This window comes from Phalacrocorax aristotelis, chromosome 1 (genome assembly GCF_949628215.1).
Source record: "Phalacrocorax aristotelis chromosome 1, bGulAri2.1, whole genome shotgun sequence".
Classification (NCBI taxonomy): Eukaryota; Metazoa; Chordata; class Aves; order Suliformes; family Phalacrocoracidae; genus Phalacrocorax; species Phalacrocorax aristotelis.
Genome location: NC_134276.1, coordinates 158,573,887 through 158,598,185, shown reverse-complemented (window position 1 = coordinate 158,598,185; position 24,299 = coordinate 158,573,887). Strand labels below are relative to the sequence as shown.

At 38.8% G+C, this 24,299-nt stretch overlaps 1 protein-coding gene across 1 annotated transcript in view; it reads right to left on the bottom strand.

Annotated features, from left to right (window-relative positions):
• RFX4 (regulatory factor X4) overlaps positions 1-24,299 on the bottom strand; it is a 95,981-nt gene that overhangs the window by 12,693 nt on the left and 58,989 nt on the right. The window contains exons 11-16 of the mRNA XM_075089499.1: positions 23,063-23,207; positions 19,666-19,760; positions 18,090-18,207; positions 11,179-11,298; positions 9,713-9,874; positions 2,819-2,981 (exon numbers count right to left, since the gene is read on the bottom strand). Of these exons, the coding sequence (XP_074945600.1) occupies positions 2,819-2,981; positions 9,713-9,874; positions 11,179-11,298; positions 18,090-18,207; positions 19,666-19,760; positions 23,063-23,207 (803 nt within the window). The remainder of the gene's footprint in view (positions 1-2,818; positions 2,982-9,712; positions 9,875-11,178; positions 11,299-18,089; positions 18,208-19,665; positions 19,761-23,062; positions 23,208-24,299) is intronic.

The window sequence follows — 24,299 nt, the reverse complement described above, 5'->3', positions numbered from 1 at the left end:
GCTTGGTGAAATTATGTGTTCAGCACACCAACAAATAGAGAGACTTAGCATGTTTCTGTGACTAGTTTTAAATTGCAGGCTTATTTGTGCACTTTCTAAGGAGGAAGTGTCCTTCCCTTTTATTATTATTTTATTGCCATGTTCCTAGTAAATTGCTCTCCAGGCTGAGGAAGATTTGACTTAAAGAACTACACTGTGGAGTTCAGCTACGTCCTTGCATCGGGGTCAGATGTTTCTTTTTTGGGAGGGAGAGAGGTGTATTAATTTGCATCTGAAGCATACAATGTACAGCTTTAGCACAGCTGACTCAGGAATAGAGTGGGATTTGAGGTTGGAGAATCTGTCTACTTTCTTTTTCTACCCCAACCCCTTGTCTAGGGACAGCCAGGGGTGAAGGAGGGAGCAGTTTCCTTAGCTATAAGAAACTGCAGGGTCAGTGTTTGCTGCCCACCATTCTTTGGGCCATTCACTAGCAGAAGATGTATGGACACTTTCTGCAACCTACCCATCCTTGTGTAACCATGCAAAATTTTATGCTAATTCAGCACAGAAGTTTAAAGGTTCTTAAAATAATACTCTGGGTTTGATTTTATAAAAGAAAAAATATTTTTTATTTTCCTCTCTGAAGATGTGGTTCTTTAATGCTTTAATGCTTTTAAACAAGCTCTGTCTTGAATCTGTGACTGTACCTTTCATAAGAACTATATAATGAGTCTTGTGTTCTAGAAAACCATGGGTGAGGTCACTGGATTTCCCTGCAGACACTTCTTCAGGAACACGTCTCTATAACCTGCCACATTAAACTCAAATCATATAAAAACTGAAATACCAATATGCTGATTTTTCTGTAGATACAAAATAAGTACAAATTATAATGATTAAAAAGAAAATGATAGCACTATATAGAGGGCAAATGAGATCAGGAGATCTTTGTGATAGAAGCCATATACACATAGATTCACAAAAAGCCCCTGTCCCTATAAGCTTACAAAGTCAATTCCAGAAAAGAAGGTGGGTGTCACTGCAGTGTTTAGAAGCATCACCAAAGTGTTTCTATCCATGTGTCACACATAAAACCAGATGGCAAAAGAAGCCAGATTATAGAAGTCTTTGTTGCCCTTCAGAAAAGTCCATTCACCCAGATAAAATAAGTTCCCTCAAAACACCTATAAAGGCAAGAGATTCCTTTAGTAACAGTGAAGTCTCATGTGTGTATGCATATATGTATTTATACATATATTCACTACCTTACTGTGGTCTGTTCCAATTCTTGCATCCTGAACCTCCCTGCTGCCCTGTTTCTGCCTCCACCAAGCCATCACATTGCTGGATAGGAGAGATGTTCTATATCTCCATATCCAGGTTTCTGCAGGAAGGGCTTAGCAGTGACATTCCAACACAAATCCAAACCTGTCCACATCCAAGAGGGAAGGAGATGCAGGGTTCAAATTAATCAACTGTTACCCTCCAAACAGTATACAACCTTCCACACTGGGAAGGCACTTCTGCAAGGGTAATGAGTATGCAATGAGACTGAGGAACTCGGTAAGGTCTTTTGAACATCTTGCTTCATGTCAGCATCTGGGCATCTGCTAATCTTGCTGTGTGCCTGGCCCTCCTCCATGGAATATTTTGTGACTGTTTCTTTTTAGTTATGGATATCTAAGAGTTATACACTTACTCAAATGAGGATGGCACAGAAGTGTTGCTTGATGAAAAGAGCACTGAGAGACACAGTCTGAGTTTCTGAAGTTTTCCAAGATCAAATAACATTATAGAAATTTATACTGTAATTATTTCAATTAAGGGCCTTGAGCAAATTTTGGTGATGGAGTTGGGATTAGGTTATGGTGAAAACGTGGCTATTTTCCCAAACTTTGGATATGTTTGATTTGTAGGTTTAACAGTAGTCATAGAATCACTGAGGCTGGAAAAGACCTCCGGAGACTGTTTAATCTAACCTCCTTGTTCAAAGCAGGCTCCACTACAGCAGGCTGCCCAGGATCATGTCTAGATGGGGTTTGAATATCAGTGAGGCTGGCGACTCCATAGCCTCTCTGGGCATCCTGTTCTGGTGTTTGATCATACTTACAGTAAAACAAGTTTTTTGTCTGTTTATGGTTGAACAGAATTTCTTGTATTTCAATTTGTGCCCATTGTCTCTCATCCTGTAACTGGATACCACTGAGAAGAATCTGTCTCCATCTTCTTTATGTCCTCCACCAGGTATTTATACACATTGATAAGACCATCCCTGAGCCTTCTCCTCCTGAGGCTAAACCATCCCAGCTCTCTCAGCCTCTCTTTGTAGGACAGATGCTCCAGTCCTGTAATCATCTAAGTGGCCCTTTTCTGAACTCACTCCAGTATGCCTGTGTCTGTCTTATACTAGGCAGCACAGACTTGGATCCAGTGCTCCAGATATGGTCTCAGCAGTGCTGAGTAGAGGAGAAAGATCACCTCTCCTGAAACACGGTATAGGAGGATACTTCCTTGGACACATCTAGCTTTTGGGATAGAACATGGCACAGGAAAACAGGAATCAGAGAAGAAATCTACTGAAGCTTTCTCTTTTATAAAATATCCTGCAGGTCTACTGTGTTTTTAAATAGAATTAAATGAGATTATAAAACTGAGACATGATAAGATCATCCAACAATAACAACAGCCAAATAATGATACCAGCATCTTTGCAATGCAGACTTACTACATAAAAAACCCCAGATTTCACTGCATTTCCAGAAAAACCTTAAACATATGTTCATCCAAAACCCACAAAAAAAAACCCAACAACCCAAGGCACTAGGAAGTGACTTACCCATGTTCTTCTCTATGGGGATAAACAGGTATCCGGTGTGTGACAGATGACGATGGTACATGTGGACTTCTCATGCAGGGCAGCTGTTGGGAATTTTCAGCAGGTGACCCAGCAGCTGTTGTCACAGTGTAGGTGAGTGACCACGTATAAGATTGCATAGCTCCTGCAGACAAACAAGCATTAAAGGAATACAGCTAACATGGGCTGTTGTTCATAGAGGTGTTAAATGCTTTGGGATCGTTACAGGAAAGCAATCTAACAGGCATTGATAATGGAAACAGCATCAACCAAAGTGAACAAAACAGTTATGTCTGAGGCATAAATAAAAATACAAATAGATCATCTGGAGTGTGCAAAGATCCAAAGGTAAGAGACACATCTGGAATAGCTCAGGCTGTGAACTTTTAGTGTGGTATTGTAATTTTGAGGCTATCATTTTTCAGAAAAACTGGGATAGGACTTAGAAAGGGAGGAACACTAGTGCTAATATTTCTGAGGCATGATGCACCAAACCCTGAGGTCTCTCTCACATGGAGTGGGCTGCTGGCCTATTTAGCTCTAAGGCTGATCAGGCCTGGAGCGAGGCAGGAAGTATGATCAGAACAATGATGGATTAGAAAAAGATGGGTGTTACGCAAATACATTTCTTGAATCCTTTTCCAGTTTGTATCTGTTCTACCCAACTAGGTAGCACCCTTTGTAGTGGCAACACAGTGGTAGATCTCCAAATTATGACAAATATATAGACAGACATAGCCTAGCCATTTTCTTCCAGCAAATAACATTTCTTTCTTCCTTTGAGGTGGCAGGGACTGGACTTAATTTATTTTTTCATGTAGACCATTTGTGAGAAGAGCAAAGCAAAGAAGTGGGTTTTCCATTTTGCTTGGAAGGTGCTGAGTTTTTTAATCATCCTGATCCCTTCCAGGCAGGAACTCCAGATTCATGAGCCAGCTGCTGAGAAACCTTTGTCCTTTGCACACACCCCTTTCACTCAGGAGGCTGACAGATCCATTGTTCCAGTATAACATAGCTCTTGCTGGAGGTCATGACCATACTGGCTGAGATTACCCTGCAAATGAGGACCAGAACACTGAATTTAACCCAATGCGAGCACTAGTTTGGGGGTCTCTGGGCACTCTTGACTCTTTTTCAGTAGCTAAAAGGAATTGCAGGAGGTGACTCATTTTTTTCAACGTGGATTCTAGGACTTCCTGTAGTATGAAAAGGCCTAATTCAAAAAGGGAAGTGATTGTGTTACCAGGTCTGTGTCCGCTCCATGGCTTTGGGGAACAAAAAGCCTATCTCAGATGTGCATAATTTTATTTAGATGTGTGTGATTTTATTTGGAAAAATCAGACAACTAATTTTTTGAAAAGGGAAATGCTTAATTCTGGGTGTGAACATAGGCATTCTGAGCTTCATGAGGTAACTCCAGATTGAAATACTCCAGCAGGGTGTGATTTGGTGCTCTTACAGCAGAGACACCCTTGGATGTGTCATGGCCAAGGATATTCGTGCTAGGCCTGTTTTCACATGCCTCCCTTTTCTGTCACCAATTTGAATTTTCAGTCTTGAGGACCATTGAGATCCCTGAGACCGAAGAGGAAGCATATGCATTTGAGCTAGCACGTCAGTGCTGCTGTGGCTATGAGCAGTCATGGTTCTTTGAGTTGAGGAAAAGTGGTTAAGGAAGCCTACCTTCACTAGAAAATATAGTTTATGTGGAAGGGGACGAAACTACTTATGCCGGCACTAAATAGCTTCATTTGAAAACAAGAGAAAAACTGTTCTGAAAATATCAACAACTTGTCTGCAGCATATTTTGGGGAAACATTTCAATTTCAAAAGGTCAACATATTTTTCTAGTGTTATTTTCCAAAAGAAAATGTGAAACTTTGTTTCAAAACAGGCCTAAATTCAACAGGCAAAAACAAAGAGAAAAGAAAGAGAAAGAGGACAACAAAGATGGTGAAAAAACCCAAATACTTACTTTTAGGTAATATTACTATTTTTTTTTTCACTTTTTCACTTTTTAAATTCACCATAAAACAAAAGTATAACTTTGACCTGATTTTACTTTTTCCAAGAAAAAATTTAGCCATTGAACCAAAAATCTCATGACCAAAAGATGCTTTGCATTTTACCAATATGGTTAATTTGGCTGGCCTCAGCCATTATGACAGCCTCCTTTCTTTTTTTTTTTTTTTTTTAAATAGTAGGGATCTTATCTCAGTCTGAAGAAAATTAGTAAGTCCAAGGCAGCAAGTTGTTTCATGTGCTCCCTGTGGGAAATCAGACTCCTTGGATGAGAGGACTTGGCCACTCCTGGCGTTCAAGTCTAACTGGCAGCTACCTCTGTTCAATTTTAAAATAAATGTTTAGGGTGTAACACGCTTTGTGCCTGTCCAGACAACACAGAAACAGAGAGTAGGTCTTGCAGTGGAAGAGTTGTGAATATCTTTGTTTAGTTTTCCTAACCAAGAATTGACCCTGGTACTACAGGACAGTACTTCACACAGCTGCTCTAGGAAGTACTATCTTTTGGAGGTTATGGTTTAGAAACAAATGTATGTTGGGTTTTACTCTGGATTTACAGACTGACATAAAGCTGTTCAAATATTTTTTTTTCAGGATGTTCTTGGGTATCTACCATTGCCTCACTTCTCTTTGCATTTGTGTAAGGGATACCATTATTTTCAGTGACCTAGTCACAAAGGCAGAGGGGAAGGACAGAAGAAGACAACAGATTTGCAGACGTGTGTCTGTATATATCAGGTCAGCCAGGATAGTGCCAACATTGCGGTGGGTGGAAAAGGTGAATGAGACAAGTCTGAAAGTTTTTCTTTTTAAAAGTTAGCTTTTAATACCCTCCTATGTCCCAGGCCTATATGATTAATTTCCTGAGCTGGCTGCAGAATTGAACTCCAGGAGATGAAGTCTCTTTTAGATATGACTGAACCCAACTGAACTGCTTTCTGAAATAAGCAAAAACAATAGTGATTGAGCAACATTTTGCTCTGCTTTGTGTTCTGAACATGCAGGGTTTGATTAAAATAGGGATGTTCATTTATTATCACTGCTTTTTCTTTTCTCTTTCAATGAAAACTTTGGTTTTGAGGATACTAACCAAGAGGCCATCTGACCTGTAGGAGAGCCAAATATAAAGGGAACTGCTATCAGTCCAACAACGGCCCTGTTGTCGTTGGTGCCATCATGTACACTAGTGCAGAAAGAAACAAAAGGTGCTTCATGATGCTGCATTTTATATTTGTTTTATGCTGGAGTAAATGACCACCCAGGTACAAGCAAGACACTCACAGCACTGTGTATTATGTCTGGTAGTAAGCGGTACTGTCAACCTCAAGCAATCAGAAATCTGGAGTCAGACCCCTATTCCACCCCCACACAACAAAGAGATTATCTTAACTATCAGCTTTAGAAACAGCACAAACCCTTCCATTTGGAAGGGGAGCACTGCCTTTTGAAAGTGGAACCTTTGACTTTTACACCCTGTAGCTATGAGAATTAAACTCTGATTGTTGAACAAGAGCTGATGTTCTCATATATTTGTATGAGTCCAGGAGCTGAAGCTTTAGGATAAAACCAGAAGTTTGTTGTACTCACACACACACATATGAGGGATGGTAGCTCTGTGCCAGATTCCCAGAACTTGAATACCTAGCCTAAACTTGGAAGAACAGTGACCTTAAATGACCATTGCTGACCTGAAGAATTAGACACATACGTTTCTTGAAACTAAACAGTAATCAGCATAGCTTAGTTTACTAACATATTAGGAACTACTTACAATTCAGAGTTAATTTCAGGTTGTCTAAAAACCATTGCATTGGCAAATGAGTAATCACAGCTTTAAGAAGGGCTTTAAGAGAGAATAGCATAGTCAGCCACATAGCTATCACTTTTCTTACAATATTGTTGCAGTTTGAACAATCATTAATCTGGCCTTTGTGATTTAGAAAGGATGGAGACTAATTATTCTTTTAAATGTCTGGTAACTTAACAAAAAGTTTTAAATAAAACGTTAGCTAAGCCATGCCAGATGTTCTACCACTGAATGCTATATATGGGATTTACCTTTCTTTTGCTTGCGAGTTTTGTGCTGACCACTGACTGGAGGAAAAAAAGTTAAAATGCAAGTTTAATAGTTAATTTTTATTGCTAATGCCACAACCAAGAAAGAGTTAAGGAGGCCTTAAACTAGGGAACTGAGAGCTAGTGGAAACCTATAGAACTGGGTCTCAAGATTTGCAATGCATTTGCAGAGTCCTACATTCACCTCATAAAAAACACAGAAGAAAATTAATGGAGTGTACTTTAAATATATCTCTCCAGAACAGAGATTCCTGTTCCAAAATATTCTATGTATTAATGCCCCAAATCTCTATATGGAATAGTTTGATTATATGTAATACATCTTCAGCACTCCTATTTTCAAGTATAACAATTCCCCATAGCTGAAACATGGTTGCTATTTCGTATAACTTTATGTGAATGAACCCTGCATTCCATGATGTAATGGTTATCAAACTAAAAACATGATCAGTTCGTCTACATGATGAACATAGGAAATTGAGGTATTACTAATTGCCAAAATTAAGGCCAGGGAATGGCCACATACTTACATTTAATCTTAACCAGACCACTACTTGCACTGACAAATTTGGCTTGCGCTAGGCAAAAATGCTTTTCAGACTTGCAAAAGTGGTACTTCACCAGACCCTAAGAATAAAATCCAATTCAACCAAACAAAAGTTTTTAAAACAACCTAAAAATGAAAAGCTGGAAAAAACAGAGATCTAAAATAATCAGAAATAGCTATCTTGCCTAAGAAGTTCTGCTATGGGAACAACTACACCCAGTTCTACTGCCTGTATTGTGGGAATAGGTCCTTCAACCATTGTTCCCAAATGATCCTGTTTATGGCTTGAGACTTCAAATTAGCAGACCTTGGCCTTACCAGGACATAAAAAAATCAGAGAGGGTGAGAGAATAGAACAGACTATAATAAAATAACAAACAACATGAAAACAAAGAGGAATTGCATTTGTAATATTTGTGAGAGTCCATTCTCTTGCATTACTCGTGGGATTCAGGAGGGATATGTAAGATCCGTGCGGTTCCCAGGACTGCCCAGATCTGTGCCTAGGTCAAACACCTACGTCAAGTAAGCTGAAGGTGGAAGCCCAAGATAGCTGACAAATACACTATCCTATAAATACGGAATAAGCTTTGGGTTAATAGTTATGATGGTCACACAGAGTTACAGTCTCTGCAGCCTAAACACAAGTCCCTCGAATCTCCATTCCTGTCAATGCCACTGGAGACCACACAGTTCCGTGCCTTTCAGTCTTTTACTTCTGTGTACAGTTCTGCGTCATACTAAGTTCTGGTTATAACATCCCAGCAATCCCATTGGGCCACAGTGTCTACACAGGAAGCTACCCACTAAATCAGCGTTTCCAGGCTCAAATGTACACACCACCTCCAGCACTGCCCGATCCAAAGCAGTGTGCTCATCTGCCATGTCTAGGAATAATGTGCCTTTTGTCTAGCTGTTCTGGGGGTGATACCATCCTCTTTCCCTCTTAAATATAGCATGGTCTCCAACAGTGAAAAAACTTTATGTTTCGATGTAGGGATAAATGTTCTTAAATCCCTATCCACCACAACTATGCCTTGTGCTTCCCTGTGGTGCCTTTGAAAACATGAAAAACATTTGTCAGAAAGATTTATTAGTCCTTTAGCCACTGCCAAACTCTCCAGTGTGGTAAATCATCACTTTCTGACATTCTTTCAAGAATGTTTTGTAACTTTTCTAGTATGACACAAAAGTGATAGTTTCCACATTCTGATTATACACCCATTTCACTGAGGAGCAGCAAAGCTGGAATTTCACTGCCTGGAATGCCTTCTGAGTGTCATTCACATTTCTGCCCTTTTTTCCCATGAGTTAAGAGAACACTGTCTTTTGATCATACAGACAGACTGTCCTGCCCACATCCAAAAGGTAATGCATGAGTTTTACATCAGAGTACAGAGGATGGTTGCCCATTTATACAGAACAAACAAGAAGCCAGTTTTGTGCTTAGTGTTTTCTGACAATCCTGCCCACAAATTGACTACCTTTCAGCACAGGTTTTTAATCTGTGGACCCACCAGAATACAAATGCCTCTTGGGTTTCCATAATAGAGTATGCAACTGAAAACAGGCTTCAGACATGTAATTCCTAGTCTCTAACATTGAAAGATGAAAGTTATCAATGATGTGTAAAACATTCCCAAGAGAAACTTGTGCACATATTTAAACATATTTGGATATCAAAAAAGTTGAAAGATATCCGATTACCATTTTACCCACCAGGAATTCCTGAACCACTAGCGGTTCCAGATTTTGAAAACCTCACTAAGCCTTAAAATACCTGGCACATTTCCTTGAAGTATATAAAATTTTTCAGAGAGACTGATTGCCCTTGATGACATTGAAGATGACAAAAAATGCTGTATTAATAAATAATTATTTTGAGGCATCACTAGAAATATGAAAAATTGGACTGATTTTTAAAACCATTTAGAAATAAAGTGACAGGCCTGCTCTTCTGAGGGCCTCAGCTACTGAGCAGATTCTGATATGCTGAGATCTGGGATCTCCTGTTAGGCCTTTGGACTCCAAACATCAGATCTTTTTCCTGTTAGATTGCACATCATGTTTGGATACAGACAGAAGGCATAACTAATACTTTAAACAGATTTCTGTTTGGGAAGGCTTCTAATCTCTTGAAGGCCAGCATATCATGTTCTCATCCTCAATTTCAGGTGACCAAGTGCAAACACCATCGTCAAGCAGACCCAGCTGCCATAGCTACAACCTACCTGTTGTAGCTGCTATGACACCATACTCTGGGGACTGATTGCTGACAGGTGAGGGGGCAGAGGGCACTTCCACTGAGGTGGCGGATTTAGCTGGGGAGAATGGCACTGGGGAGGGAGTTGGAGGAACTTGTTCACTCAGAATAATTTCTTCTCGTAGTTCTGCTGCAGGATGAGAGAAAAATAATCAATCGTAGTTAAATGTAGAGTCAAGGAACACTGCGGAACTAAAGAATTAATGCAATCAGTTAAGTTCTGTAGGCTGTATTTCAAGAAATGCATAGCAGGAGTCACAAACCTTTGAAACAGTACTTCTGTAACATTCAGCATTACAACCTTCAGTGTACCTTCATAAGACCTCTTAAAGAGCTTTTTTTTCCTGTTCTATAGATAGGGAACTCATGCACAGACAGCTTAAGGTTATATTCCTGTAATATACTATTAGATATCTAAAATTAGGAGTCCATTCTGAGTCAGGCACTCCTACTCCTTCTAGAGACATTCAAAAGAAACAGGAATCTCCAGGGTATTCCAGTGGCTTTTGGCCATGACCTTCTCTCTTCATTGACTAAAGAACATGACACTCTGGATAGTTCTAGCTGTTAAAGCTATGTGGAAAGTACACAGGGATAAGCCACTTGTCTGTCAAAAAAACAAGAGGCTATGGCAGGGCAATGAATTAAATCCAGGTCTTTCAACACAGAAGATATTACGCTAATCAGTGAAATGTTCTTTTTCCCATAAATCTACAGGGTGACAAATTAAGCTACAGCTAAAATGAAGACTGGAACTTTCCAAAGGTGATGGAGGGGTTTAACTTGTCAAAATTAAGGGGAGATGCAAGGATGAAATGAGGGACTGAAGATCCCTCATTACAAGGGGCTGCTCTGAGCAGAGAGACTAAAGTCAATCTCTGTTTGCTTCTGTTCAAGCCAGTCAGTGCAGAGTGAGTAGAGCAGGACTCAGAATCTGCTTCTGAATAGGTGTTTAGGACATAAGTGTACAAGAAATGATAGCTTTGGTTTTTGTCTTTGCTCATTTCTCCCATCTCTCCCTCTTATTTAGACTGGTAAAATCCATTAATATCAGTGAATTTATTTAGTGTTAAACCAAGGTGAGAGAGACTCAAGACTGGGTTCACTGAAATACAATGGTGGCTTAGACAGACTAACTGAGGTTAAAGGCTCAGTACAAAAATCTCTTACTGAAACACCAAGTGTGTGCTTAGGAATGGGGTTCAGACACCCAGAGTTAAAGCATGAACCAGGCAGGCCTCTCTCACAATGTATTAACCAGGGACGCCTCACAATGACTCACAAATTACTTATTTCAAATCATGATGGAACTGGAAAACACTTTGCTCCTAGGTGAACCTCACTGGATTAGGTGAGGATAAAGAAATGTCCTAACAGAAAATAATGAATCCAGTGGAACAAAACAACAAAAGACAAATAAAAGAATAAACTCACCTGTGCTTCCTTCTCCTTTCATTGCCCTCATTAGCTCATTAGCTCTCTCCTGACAATGCAGTGATTCTAGCAGGTACAATACGTAGTCATCAAACATCAAGTGAATAAGGTGAAAAGACCCTGGTAATAAAGTGAACAAACAAAAAAGCCATTGACTGTCTCAATACACTTGTTAAACCAATGATTACAGTATTCAACACAAACACTATTGAGTAGGACTGCCTCTGTATGCTACTATCACTGAAGTATCTCTTACTCTAGGTAAGAGAGATCAAAGCAAAACTGGGGACTAGCAAACTCTGTCCACTCTTGTATTTATACCAATTATTGTGGTTTAGGGTGCAAGGAAGCTGCCTAGCTGAGAGGTGGGACTTGATGCAGTTGTATTCTCCTACATTAGCGTTGAACCATTGAATTGTTTCCTTTTATCTAAAGGACAAGATATAAGTTTCTGTCAGAAGTAGAATCCTGAATTGGTTGCCTTAGTGACACTTCCCGGTATGAATTTTCTGAACTACCTGTGTCATTGGACGAAGAAATGAGAGGCTAATCAATAGGAAGGTAGAAACAATCTTCCAAATATCATTATGGTACATCTCCAGTGCATTGGCTGGAGTGGATGAGACATCCATTAACTGCCAAACATAGAGGCATTAGAAAAAATTGTGGATGTCTTAAATGGAAAGGCTTGTGCCAAATCCTTGCTCTGTTGTATTTCTCCTACTACATTATCTTTTCCTAATTATCAGTCTGACTCATATCAGCAGCATAACATTTGGCCTGTTTCTGTGCTTTCCTCTGAAGATGCCATGGATACTGCCATGACAGGAATGTGAAAAACTTAAGGGCTAAAGGACTCAAGGGAAGAGTATGGAGAAAAGAAAATGTGGGGATTGAGTCAAAAAGCACTTTGAAAATTAATAGTAAAAGGAGATTATACAGATAGCTGTCTGCCACAAATCCTCAAGTAAGATTTGAGTACAGATGGAGAACTTGCTAATGTTGTTAGGAGGAAGGACTGGGTGATGCTATGAACTAAAGTAATGGAAATGAAATTCAATAGCATGCTGTAAGAAGTACTGCCCTTAGAGATTTGTATCATCCTCTGTTTTCTATACTTCCTCTGTAGAAAAAGAAGTACTAATACTATTGCACAAGGCACTGGTGAAACTTCACTTAGAATATTGCATGTAACTCCAGTCACCCATGTTCAAGAAAAATTAGTACAAGTTGAAACTGGTACGGAGAAGATTACCAGGAGGATGCGGGTAACGCATAATAGATTTTAAATTACTAAAAATGCACGGCTGGCTTCATTTTGCAGAAAGGAAGTGAGTTGCTTCCTATAATTTCTAAGGAAGGATACATGTCAGGGATGGTGAAGAAATGTTTGCCCTAGAGCACACACAGCCACAAAAATAGATGTGTAAGAAGAGATCATAGATGCATTTCAGGGGAAAATTAGAGGAGCAAAGCATTAGAGCTGAGGCATTGTGTAGTGTCCTCCTGAAAGGAATAATATTAATCCGTAGGAGAAGACTGACAAATTTCAAGATGGAGTTTGGTCAGTTTATGCAACAGACTTCATGACACAGAGTACCTGTAATAGCTCCAGACAGGATTTGATCATATAATGTGTTTTTTTGTTTTTTTGTTTTTTTTTTTTTTTTCCAAAAGCCCCTATGTTTACTTAGACTTGCATGGAATATTTAAAATGTGTTCATATAAGTCCTTAAATAAGTATGGCAACTGCAAATGCAGCCAGGTTAAAATAATAGTCAATCCAGCACCTGGCTTAAACCAGAGAAAGATCTCCAGCTGAGAGGGAAACAGATCAACTACTGCCAGAAAAAAAAAAAAAAAAGCCTCATCTAGATGTGTTCCTTTCGAAATTCCATTACTACATTTTGAGGAAAAACACTTCCATGGGAAAAAGGTGCAACAAGTTTCAAAATCAATCAAATTTCATAATGATCGGTTTCTTCACAGGCAAGTTAGGTTTATCTTGGAATACTAGCTTTTACCACAACAAAGCTAACTACCCCTACTCCAACTTCTCTACTCAAACATACTGTTGAAGGGCAAAAGAAGTGGTTTGAAAGACCCTATATCCTTATACAATTCTAGTTGGCAATTCAGTTTTCAAAGCGACTCTGAGCACATTCTTTTCCTTTGTGACCCGGATGGTCTTTGTGTTTCATTCTCTCACTCCACGCCTGCATGGCTTCTGTCGTCACTGATACGAGCTGAGCACACACACTGGGAGGTGAACATGTGCCTTTGTGTTCTTGGGCAAGGCAGCACAGAAAAAGGACATGTGTGATTGCAACACCTTTACTACAGGGAGGAAATCTTTGGCTGCTGGTGAAGCTGAAGCATTCAGTTTTTCATTTGTTTCAAGTATCTATGCAAATCAAAATGGCAATGAGTTTTCCCAGCCTTGCAAGGGTAAATAGTGGAGGTTGTCATTTAACTACTGCAGAGAATTTTGTTTTAGAAATCTTCTGGGCTCAAAGCCTTGTTAAACAAAATCCTATTCAATTTAGTACAATAAAGACAGCAGACCTGTCTGATCACCTTGTTACTGACCTAAGATTTCCTCAGTAGAAACCTAGATTATCAAGAATCTCGACAAAATGCTTGCTCTTCTTCTGACTATAGTTTTTCAGTGGAAAGTTTTCGTTGACTTTAGTGCAGGTACTACTGATAAGTATTTCCAAGGTAATAAAAACAGGCCTAAATGCTGGCAAACTTCATACCATGGTATAAAGCTCAGGGTATTTAGTGTTTCCCATCAAACTCCTTGCTCAGCTTTAATTAAAAAATAATTTAAGGAAAGTTGCCTGTAGTTTATAAAAATATTTGGAAAGGCTAACCCTAAACACTAAAATGCTAGCAAGCAAATGATAAAAACCCAATATTTGCTATTTTTAAAAAATGTCTTTGTTTTTTGGGGGTCTAATGCTTTATTTTGAAGACTTGGAGTTGGCAATACTGAATGCAGCATTTATAAACACTTCAGTGCCTTTGTCGCTCTTTTGAATTTCTCTCTTCCTCTCCTATTATTTCTCCCACCGTGTATTTTTAAACTCTGTATAGAGTTTTTGAGTCCAGAATTTGCGTGAAAGACACTAGACAAACAAGTTGTTGCTACTGAATGAATGTAATATTTTTACATTTTTAAATGATTCAAATGAAATGTAAGCTGTAGAGTGAAACCAATATCAGGGCACACATTTCAGAGACACAGTGAATAGCTATTCAGCACAATGTACAAAAATTTATTCTGTGTTTGCAAGCTACTGTTGTTCACATGAAACTATTTGGTTCTTTCAAGTACATCTTTAAGTACTGAAACAAATACAACTGTGGCTGGCAAACCATACACTTCCTTAGGAAAAGGTAAGAAGTAATTCAAGAAACCATAGTTACAGTAATAAATAGCATTTGGCTCCAGTTTTCAGGAGTTAACAGAAATCATGGCAGTGATTATGTACAGTAACTACCAGCAGCTATTAACAGACACAGCAATTATGTTTAAGTAGCAAAACAAGTGAGATTTCCAGATCTAGAGAAAATCATGGAGCTTCTATTACTAATTAGTTAGTTTATACACTGGGTGCATTACCCGAACACTGCCACCAACTGTGCCTTTGATATGCATAGACAGGAAGGAGGGAGGCAGGCAGGCAGGCACAGAGAAAAAGGGAGAGGGAGCAAGACAGAGAGAGGAGCTTTTTTTTCTGCCAGCAATTGTTTCAACCTGCCCATGCCACTATGCTTAAAAGCTTTGCAGGATCAAATCTCTGTGCTAGCTAGTCCAGTGCCAGGTATTCCATCTTCCCCCAATCAGATTTCTGTATTGTATATTTCAAAGATAAAAATGTACTGTCCTGTATATAGTAAAGATCCTGTCATTTAACACATTATTTTACTTAAAAAAAAAATTACACTGTGAGCATCTGAGTCTATATATTGAAGTGGAAAAAATAATTTAAAATCAGTCCATTGAAACAATTTCCAATGCAGTAAAAATGCAAAACATTTTATCGACGTTAAGAACAAAGGTATATAGATGTAAATATTTAGAATAGTAAATCAGTATTTGTTTCTTTCCATAGAACTCACTTAAATGCATACATTTTTTTGAAAAGCTAGAAGGAACTCTGTTAAATTAAGTGCAAAAGAGTTTCTGCCATCTAGCTCTGAGCTGCTTCCATTCAATGGTTATTCTTTTGGAACTTGCTCAACTCTAAACCATGAACAATGTGTCAAATGGCCTTGCAGCGAAGAGTAGCATCATTAATACAAATTATTACAAATTATTACAAATTTGTGTCCCTGGCTAAATAACAGTTGGGACATTTTGGGGGAAACAAGGGAGGGATAGCCCAAGCTTCTGCCCAATAGGATGAGGGTATGGTTTTGGTATCATTCTCCTCTTTGAAAATCTGAAGGCTCAGATCTCCTCCTGCCTCTACTGGAGACACACTTGAGCAAGGAAACTCCATCCTGTATAAATAAGAGTTAGAACAGGGACTGAACCAATGCTTCTCCCATCACCTCCCAGGAGAAAACATGCCTAGCAGGCTGCAGACCTCTGCAGCTCAACAAATGGTTATGTGTTTTGTACAAAGTGAAAGTTTCAAAAGAAGAGATGAGAAAACCCTCCTGCAGGACAAATCCTCCCGCCTTTTGGTTAGAAACCTTGCTCTGGTAGCAATTAACACTGATTCAGGACTGCTGAGGCAGGCAACTGTAGTTTAAGCACCAAAACACAGCAGATGCAAAGTAATTCTCTTTGATTTTACTTTTTTTTTAAAAACAAGTTTCTGAATTGATTAAAATCCCAAACTATCTCAGCTTCACACTGACCACAATGATTTTTTTTTTTAAAGTCTTGCTTTGGTTACCAAGTTGAAAAGAAGTTATTGATCCAGTTCTCATTATAACACCACACACCCATGAAAAACAGATCAGCTATGACCAGCACATTCTTTCCCTGACTATGGTTGCATATAAATATATCAAATTCATGTTCAAAGGTATACGTCCATGTAGGAAGGAAAATCACGCATTTTGTATACACAGATATTCTCAGCGAACTAAAGAGACAAAAAAATAAAAGACAAAAACCTAAAAATTTAGCTGAGCAGTTAAAGTTCTCAAAAATGACAAATTCAAGACCCACATTTATAACAGAGACATAGGTACGTTATTTTTTTAGATATTGTGTTACGTTATATTATATTATATATCATATCCCAAACTCAAACCAACGACTAATTCTCAAACTTCACATTTTCTCGCTATGTGGCATGTGTTTCTGTTAATAAGCCAAAAATCACAGCTGAGGATCACTCTACACATCTTCCAGACAATTGGTAGTCTAATAACTATTTGGGGAATCCCTGTTTGATTAAAGACATTTTGGCGACTGATGCTTTGAAAGAGAGGGTGCTTGATTAGGTTACAAACATATCCTGAACAAGAATAAAAATAATGTTAGAACGTTCAACTCAGTAGCAATAATGTATCCTTAGGGGTACTTTAATGTCAGCATTTCATGAGTTGTAACAGTGAAGCCTCAACACTGCATTAATGCAGGATGTTTTGTCATTTGTTGGATAGCGGTGTGTTTAACGGGTTAGGATTATGTCTGCAGAGAGAAGTGTAGCTACCCGAAGTGCTAGAAAACAAAATTCAGCATTTATTCAACACTCATGAAAAGGGATCTTTGAACACTGGGGGAAAGTATACTGTTAAGCAGTATCAGCTACTTTTATGCCCACAACAAAAGAAAAGCTGCAGTGACTCAAGGAGAAAATGACTCCTAGAGGAGGTGGAAAATAGATGTGACCAGGGTACTGGTACTGAAAACACAAGCTAGCAGATGGAAATTGTAATCATCCTGGGGATGCTTGCTATCCTGCTGTCTAATGGTGACTCGGTAATACCTGTTTAGAAAACTCTTTACAATGGGAAGCTAGTGAAATTAGTTTCAGATTAAAATATAAATACAGGTTATATTGTGCCTCTCAGATGGTATCTGAATTTATGCTGTTAGTTGGTTCTAAAAGCATAAAGGGCATCAAAGATCAGCTGGCAGAAAACCTTGCAGTTGTTCAATGTAGTGCCTGCATAAATTTATTATTAATCTTCTACTAAAATATTCTGACAAATGTACATTTATAAAAACCATCCCTCATACAAAACCTGGTCCCAAGTGACTGTGAATGTTCATATTCATGGCACAGTGGTCCGTTTTCTGTCATTCCTGCTTTTAACCAATTTTCATCTGAATTCTTTGTATCCCAGGATTCAAGACAAAGCCACTTTTGAAACTGTAGAAAAGCAACATGCTTTTTGATTCAAAAAGTAAAAGTCTATTTTTCCACCCTGATTGAATTCTAATAGAATGGAAGAGAATCTGTCTAAGATATAGAAACACACTTGTTTTGCAAAGGTTAGTTTAAAATGTTATGTCCTTTAAAAGCAGATCTAGCAAAGTGTTTCACTGGAGAGCTTTTCATCCACTTCAGTGCAAATTCATCTCTCTCAGCATGGTCAGAATGGTTTGGGTAACCAGGCTTATTTTGCACTGGAGTGCATTAGGGAATGCTCCTGTAATCAACTCCTGCAGCTGACCTGTGACTCAGAAATCCAGCTACTGGCTGACAGCAAACAGAAGGAAGTAGTAATGTTTTCAGCTCCCCTGGCCAGACCTTGAAGAAAGATGTCTGTCTGAGCATTATTTCCAAATGTCATGAGCCCCAACTCTTTTTTTGTTAGAGCCCTGGACATGTGAAAACTGGTTACGGTTTCACTTAAACTGCACATTACAAGTCAGGATACAGAATATTTTTTTTTTTTTACTGTGGCAGACAATTACTACAACAATATGAAAGTACCAAAGCTGGGTGCACTGTGCAAAGTCATGTCCCGGATCACTCGAGTGCCAAAACAGGACCACATCAAGAGGAACTGCTGAGCTACTTTCTTCAAAGAGCCTTGTCTCTTGGCAGCTACCTGCAAGAAAACAGATACATCTGACATGGAGAAACTTTTATTTCTACTGCCTGATACAGCTGAATGATGCACATATCTCTTTTGTTCTATACTGAAAAACTACTTACCATTATTTTCACATTAAAATATACACTAAAATTGTTTTAAAAAACAACAACCTTACATAAAGAGCCACCTTGTAACTATATACAGCCTTCAGAAAGAGAAAATCATAAAGTATTATTCAAAACACAAAGACTGAATTTCCTTTACAAATGATGAAAGGACTGCCAAAAATTACTCTGATCTTCATCTTTACCTAATTACTTACGTGTCCATTCTTGCTTCCTAATCAAGGAAGCAATTTGTAACCAAGAATGTTTGCTCTACACTGAAATTTTATATTAATATTTCAGTCAAAGTTTACTGTTGAATATATTTTTTTTGTTCCTTTTTGTTCTCATTTTTGTGAATTCACATAGTTATTTCACTAGTAAAAATACTTTCCAGAAAGCATACTTTATCCATCAACTCTTCAAAAATGTATTTACCATAGCCATATGTGTGTTAAAGAATTAGGTTTATCCAATCAGCTAATAAAATTCATGTCAACTTCTTCATGAAAATTAACAGTTATTGTCTGAATTACAAATTGCATTCCACTGACTAAAAGAAAAATTCCCCAAAACAATCAATACATTTCAATTAATCTGGGGAATTATCTGTTTTTTTCTGTATAGGTCTTTTGCAGCAGAGAGAGAGGCAGCCTACTTTTTTTTTTTTTACTTCTAACAACTAGCATGAAGAGTTGAATTTCTAATAGAACATGGTAATAAAAAGTATAGTTAGTGACAGAGTTTAAAATAGTCAGTCATATAGTTTCATAATCCATGTAAAATTATGTTGATGCCTGATCACTTTAGAACTATTTTTATAGGTTTCTGCATGCACCTAAATTAAAATAAAATACAAGTCCCTGGTATCCCAAATCAACTCAAAAGGCAACATTAATGTGTCCCCAGCTGAATGGTAATGTAGACTTTCATCCTGACATTTGAATGATTATAAATTAATTAGTTAGCCTAAATATCCTTTTCACTAAAATCTTATAAGGCCAGACTAGGTTATGCTTTTTATTTGTACTATGTAGTTAGAATGAGTCTGAACTCATCTCTCCATACCCCTGAAATATTTATTTAATTGGAAACCTCAACTCTCTTCTATTCTTGAATATAATCTTTTAGGCTAGGTTAGACAAGAGCAGAATAAAGCAGAATCCTGAATCTGAGCAGTTCTCATACTGAGCATGAAAACTGGGTGAGATTTTGCCCACTGCTGCTTTTCTGCTGCTTTACTCCTGCTTATTACCAATGCATGGCTTTTTTTAATTTTTCCTTTCTATTTTTGCTAAAAATCCATGACCTGAATAGGGCTTATAATGCATATCAGTGAGGCAGGTCCTTATTCCTGCTTACCAACCTTTACAACACATCTGTCCACCATGGAATCCAGCCACTCGATGTACGACTCAATGGGGGACTGCTCCTCCAGAAGGTGATCAAACTCCTGATATACTGGCAAAGAAAAAATACCCCACCTCAGTACTTGGATTCCATTTTGTACAAAAGAGAAACAAATCACAAAACGCTGCCAATAACATCACAAGTTTGCTGTGGTTATTATAACAGATTGCTTAGTTGTAACAAATATATCTTTCTTGGTCCTGACCCAATAAGTTTGCTTGGTCTCTTATCTTGTTTCTACTGAAAGTGATGGAGTCATTGGAAGTCGTATTTTAATGTGAGCAAATCAGGACCTACTGTTTAAAATTAATCTTTTGATTTAAGCTTCAGCTGTCTGGTGTGCCCGGAAGTGAAACATTTATGGTGTTCTCCACGAAGAATGTGAAGCTAGGCCTTGACCCTGGTGGTGAAAAAAGGTCATGCATGAAATTGATTTAGAAATGCATTAAGAATCTTCTAAGCACCAACTGGATGACTATTGTTGATAGGGCTCTCATCTGTATAATGCTTTAGTCGCAAAAACATGATTTAACTGCTGCAGATCATTTATTTGCAATGCCAGGCACACAAAGAACTTCCATAAACTTTTGTTTTTTCAAAACAACTTGCTATGAATGCACAAATGCTATACTGAATTTATCAAGAAGAGTTTCCAAAAGCAACCTGAATACTTTTTAACTTCTCCCAAGTACACATATTCATATTTTAATACAGAAAGTAAAAACAATCAAGTCATTCAACTGCTGCTCTTAAAACTGAAATTCTGTAGTTTATTTATGAGAATCAGTGACTGTGAGACAAAGAATCATGCGCTTTGACACCTTAAGAAACTGTTCCTCAACTCAGCTAAAATAAAAAACCCAGTAAGTCAAGAAGAAAGATAGTTTCTACTTGCCGTGTTATAGGATGATCTCAATGTGCTATGCATTTCCATTTATGTTTAATTATAAATAACAGGAGGAAGGAATTGCCCACCACAGGAAAGATAGGGAGGGAGGTGGAGGAGGCAAAGCTTAGAGATGATAGCTAGAGAAGTGAGCCAGAGAGGCTATCTGAGAAGAATGGAAGGAACAAGCTCCCTGGTCTCTAAGTTGGATCAGCAAGACGAGCAGGAATGCATTTACTTCACACATGACTTTAACTTTGTTTAACTCAGACTTGCAAAGGCTGGATGGTCAGAAACATTAGTTGGGCAAGAAGGGAAATAATGATATTTGGGCTGCCCTTATCTTGTTCCATTGAATAGGCAACCTCTCTTTATTCAGAACAGGATCACAGAGAAATCTAAACATTGTCTGCTTACCTGAGTATTTGGCTGGACAAAAACTGCCTGATACAACAGATGAAGTAATTCATATGCTGTGCAAAGAGGGGAGCAAGAGTGGAAAAACAAATCAGTTGCCTGTTTTGCTGCTGGAGCAATGCAACTGTGTACAACGACCTATTCAAGAAAAGTAACTGTTTAGCATTTAGTGACTGTTAAATATACCTCAACAAGATCTGAGAAAGAGGGAAGGAAGAAGAAACCATGTCAGAGACAGCTACCATAGCAGAGCAGGAAGAGCTTCTCTTATACCCAGTGAGTTTTCTCTGTTTTACTCTAAGCTTGCTTATAGGCTTATAAACACTTTTTTTCCCAGTTACAGTAGCTGGAAATTGTACTTTCTTCGTTATTAATACCAAGAATGTGAAAGCAGGCCTTAGTTCCATGTTGTATGAGTCATGCAGAGTGTGATCTTTGAAAAGATCTTTGGCCAAGTAGAATAAACATCAAAGATGAGGGGTGGGGGAATGTAAATTCTAGGATCATCTCTATACATATCTGCACATCTCAGTGGAATCCCATCTCATGATGAACATTCATATTAGGTTACCATTTCTGGATAATTGCTTATTGGACTGTAAGGGCCTAAAATATGGAAAAACGTGTTCAAATCCATTAGTGTTCAGGAAAATTCCATTTGATTTGATTACACTTACATTTGTATTTAAATAGTTAGCACATAAACAAAAAGCTTTCCTAAACAGTAAGGATTTTCTGAATGAGAGCCAAAACTGTTGCTGCTACTAGGGATTATAACTTTGAGAACTATTTCTTTTTTGGACAGTGGGACGATGTTGGGGGGATATTGAAAACACAACAGATGACAGAAGGATGCATCCAGCTTCTGGACTCCAGTCTCACTATATGCTACCTCCCCTGCTGCCATGTCAAGTTTCTATCTCCTCAAAATGGAAGAGGGCCATGTCAGGAAATGAGTCAAGGGTTAAGAAGGAGAAGAAAGAGTACCAAGCACCTCTCACTGCAAAAAAGAGCTAACAGAGAATGCAAGGCCTGTCCCTAAACTGCAGAGAAGACTTCTAGTGTTAACATGGTGGGACAAGAGCCAAAGTCAACCTTGCAGGGTCCGGTGTGCATGCGAAGGTGTCACACCTCTTCCCAGCCACTCAATGAAAGAGCTACCCCACTAGCAAACCTACCATTGCAGGGCTCTCACAAGTGTGCCTGCATTGCTCCCCGTTAAGGCTCGTTCTGGATAAAAAATTACTTGTCCTCGTCAGGAGAGAGATGGCAATACAACAGGTGGGTTCACAGGGAACTGAGGTTATGAATGATGCTAAAGACAAAGCTGGTCACCTCTGGTGCCTCAGAGGGACAAACTCAGTGTGCTTAAGGTTACACCTAAGCTTACGACCACGCACACTTGCTGGACAATGCAATTTAAATTTTATATTCGCAAAAGACCTTTGGCTCTAAAACGAACATCACCAAAGTCACTTTTCAGTTCATGCCCTTCACTAACCAGGCAGAATCTAAATTAGCCAATGAGTTTGCTTGATACAGGACTTCTAGTTACTCATAAAGTTCAGGGTAAAAGCTTACCCCATGAAATCATCTTGTTTATGAAAACACTGTGTAAAATGGAGATTTTTATAAATAAAAGTTTACAAAGGACTCAAATACACAGTCACTATAGTGTCAAAGCCATTCAAAAGACAACTCTCCTGCAATTCTACAGCAGGAGAAACTGGACTTTATCAGATTCAATGGTTAACTCATAGATTTAGTTAGCTCAAGTTCATAGAAAAAAGTCCTCCTGAATTTGGGTGTAAGCTTTGTGCCACTGGCTGTTCTGGATACCAGAAAGAAACTAATTGATGGAAGAGTGCCCAGATCTGTGCCTCAAAACATAAGACCCTGACAGGGCTTTGCCTTACATTTTGACAAATGTCTATATTTATCTTAAACCTCCAAGCAAACCAATGGCTGCAAAACCAGTGTTAATTTCACTGAGCTTTGTTTTCAGCAGGAAGCCAAGTTCGCCTGCTTTATCTGAGGGTTCTGCTCTTACATTGTATGATGAGCTTTCTGTGTTCCTCCCGTGAGTCCTCCATAGTATAGAGGGTTTGTTTGGTAATGCTATTCAGATCCACATTCCTCCAGTCCTCCAGCATTTGAAATGTGATGTCTGCACTGTGGATCACCGTTCTTGATGCCTGTAATCCAATCCAATCTATTCATTAGTTCATGGTTTATTAGGTTAAAAAATGGGCTTTATCCTCTTTTACGCTTCCTTAGCTAGGCTCACTAAGTTGATTCCCCTCACGGATCCCCACCCACCAGCTTGATGTCTTATGGACATTACAGGGCCCTCTAACCACAGAGAACTCCCAAGTAATTTTGCCTGCTTTAATCAACTTCAAGTATTTTGCTTGCATCCACCACAAACCCCAATGAGAAACCTGATGATGCTGTTGCTGCACTCCTCAACCTCTAACAGCTCTCTTGGTTTTCTTGACCAGCTTGGGTTCAAAACCAAAAAGCAGCAAGAAAAATCAAGCCAAAACTAAACAAGCCCCACTCAGGTTTGCATCCTCCCCTCTCCCAAACTATGCAGACTCTTCCCTTAGCCACATGAAAATCTTAAAGCTCATCTGCCTCTGCATCAGATCTGCTTCTTGGCTGGTTGAGGCAGGGGTCTGCTATTGGTAATGGGAGGATGGTCTGAGAGGAAAGGAAGTGACACAAGGTCATGGTCATATAACATACACCAGAACTCTGTAAGTCAAGCAGAGATGATAAAAGCACACTAAGGTTATCAGCTTCCCCAAGGAATTGAGGCATTTGAAAAATCCTTCATGTAAGTAAAGTGTTTGATCCCAGGTCTGATACAGAAGGTTGTGGTCTCTATATCTTGATTTCCTCTGAATCCTTACAGACCTCCGAAGTTCAGTGATAACCCACAATCTTTGGGGAAAGGTAGCACTGGCATCTCTGCTTCTACCACTAAAATAATGGAGGAAGAAATCTACAAAAAAGGCCTTGCAGGAGTGGTTTGGGGTTTTTTTCCCCCCAGACCTTCTTCCTGTGGGCTTCACGACTCACAGGATTAACCTGGGGTGTTGGATACACCTTCCAAAAGTGGAGGTTTCAGTGCGAAAGGGAAAACAAACAATCTGCTCCAATGCATGGGTGAAACATCAATTAATTCTATGCATCCTCCTCCTTTCTATACCACACAGAATTTGGCCTCATGAATTTTTGATAGGTAATTGTGATCTGGTGAAAAATAAACCCTTCAGATTAGT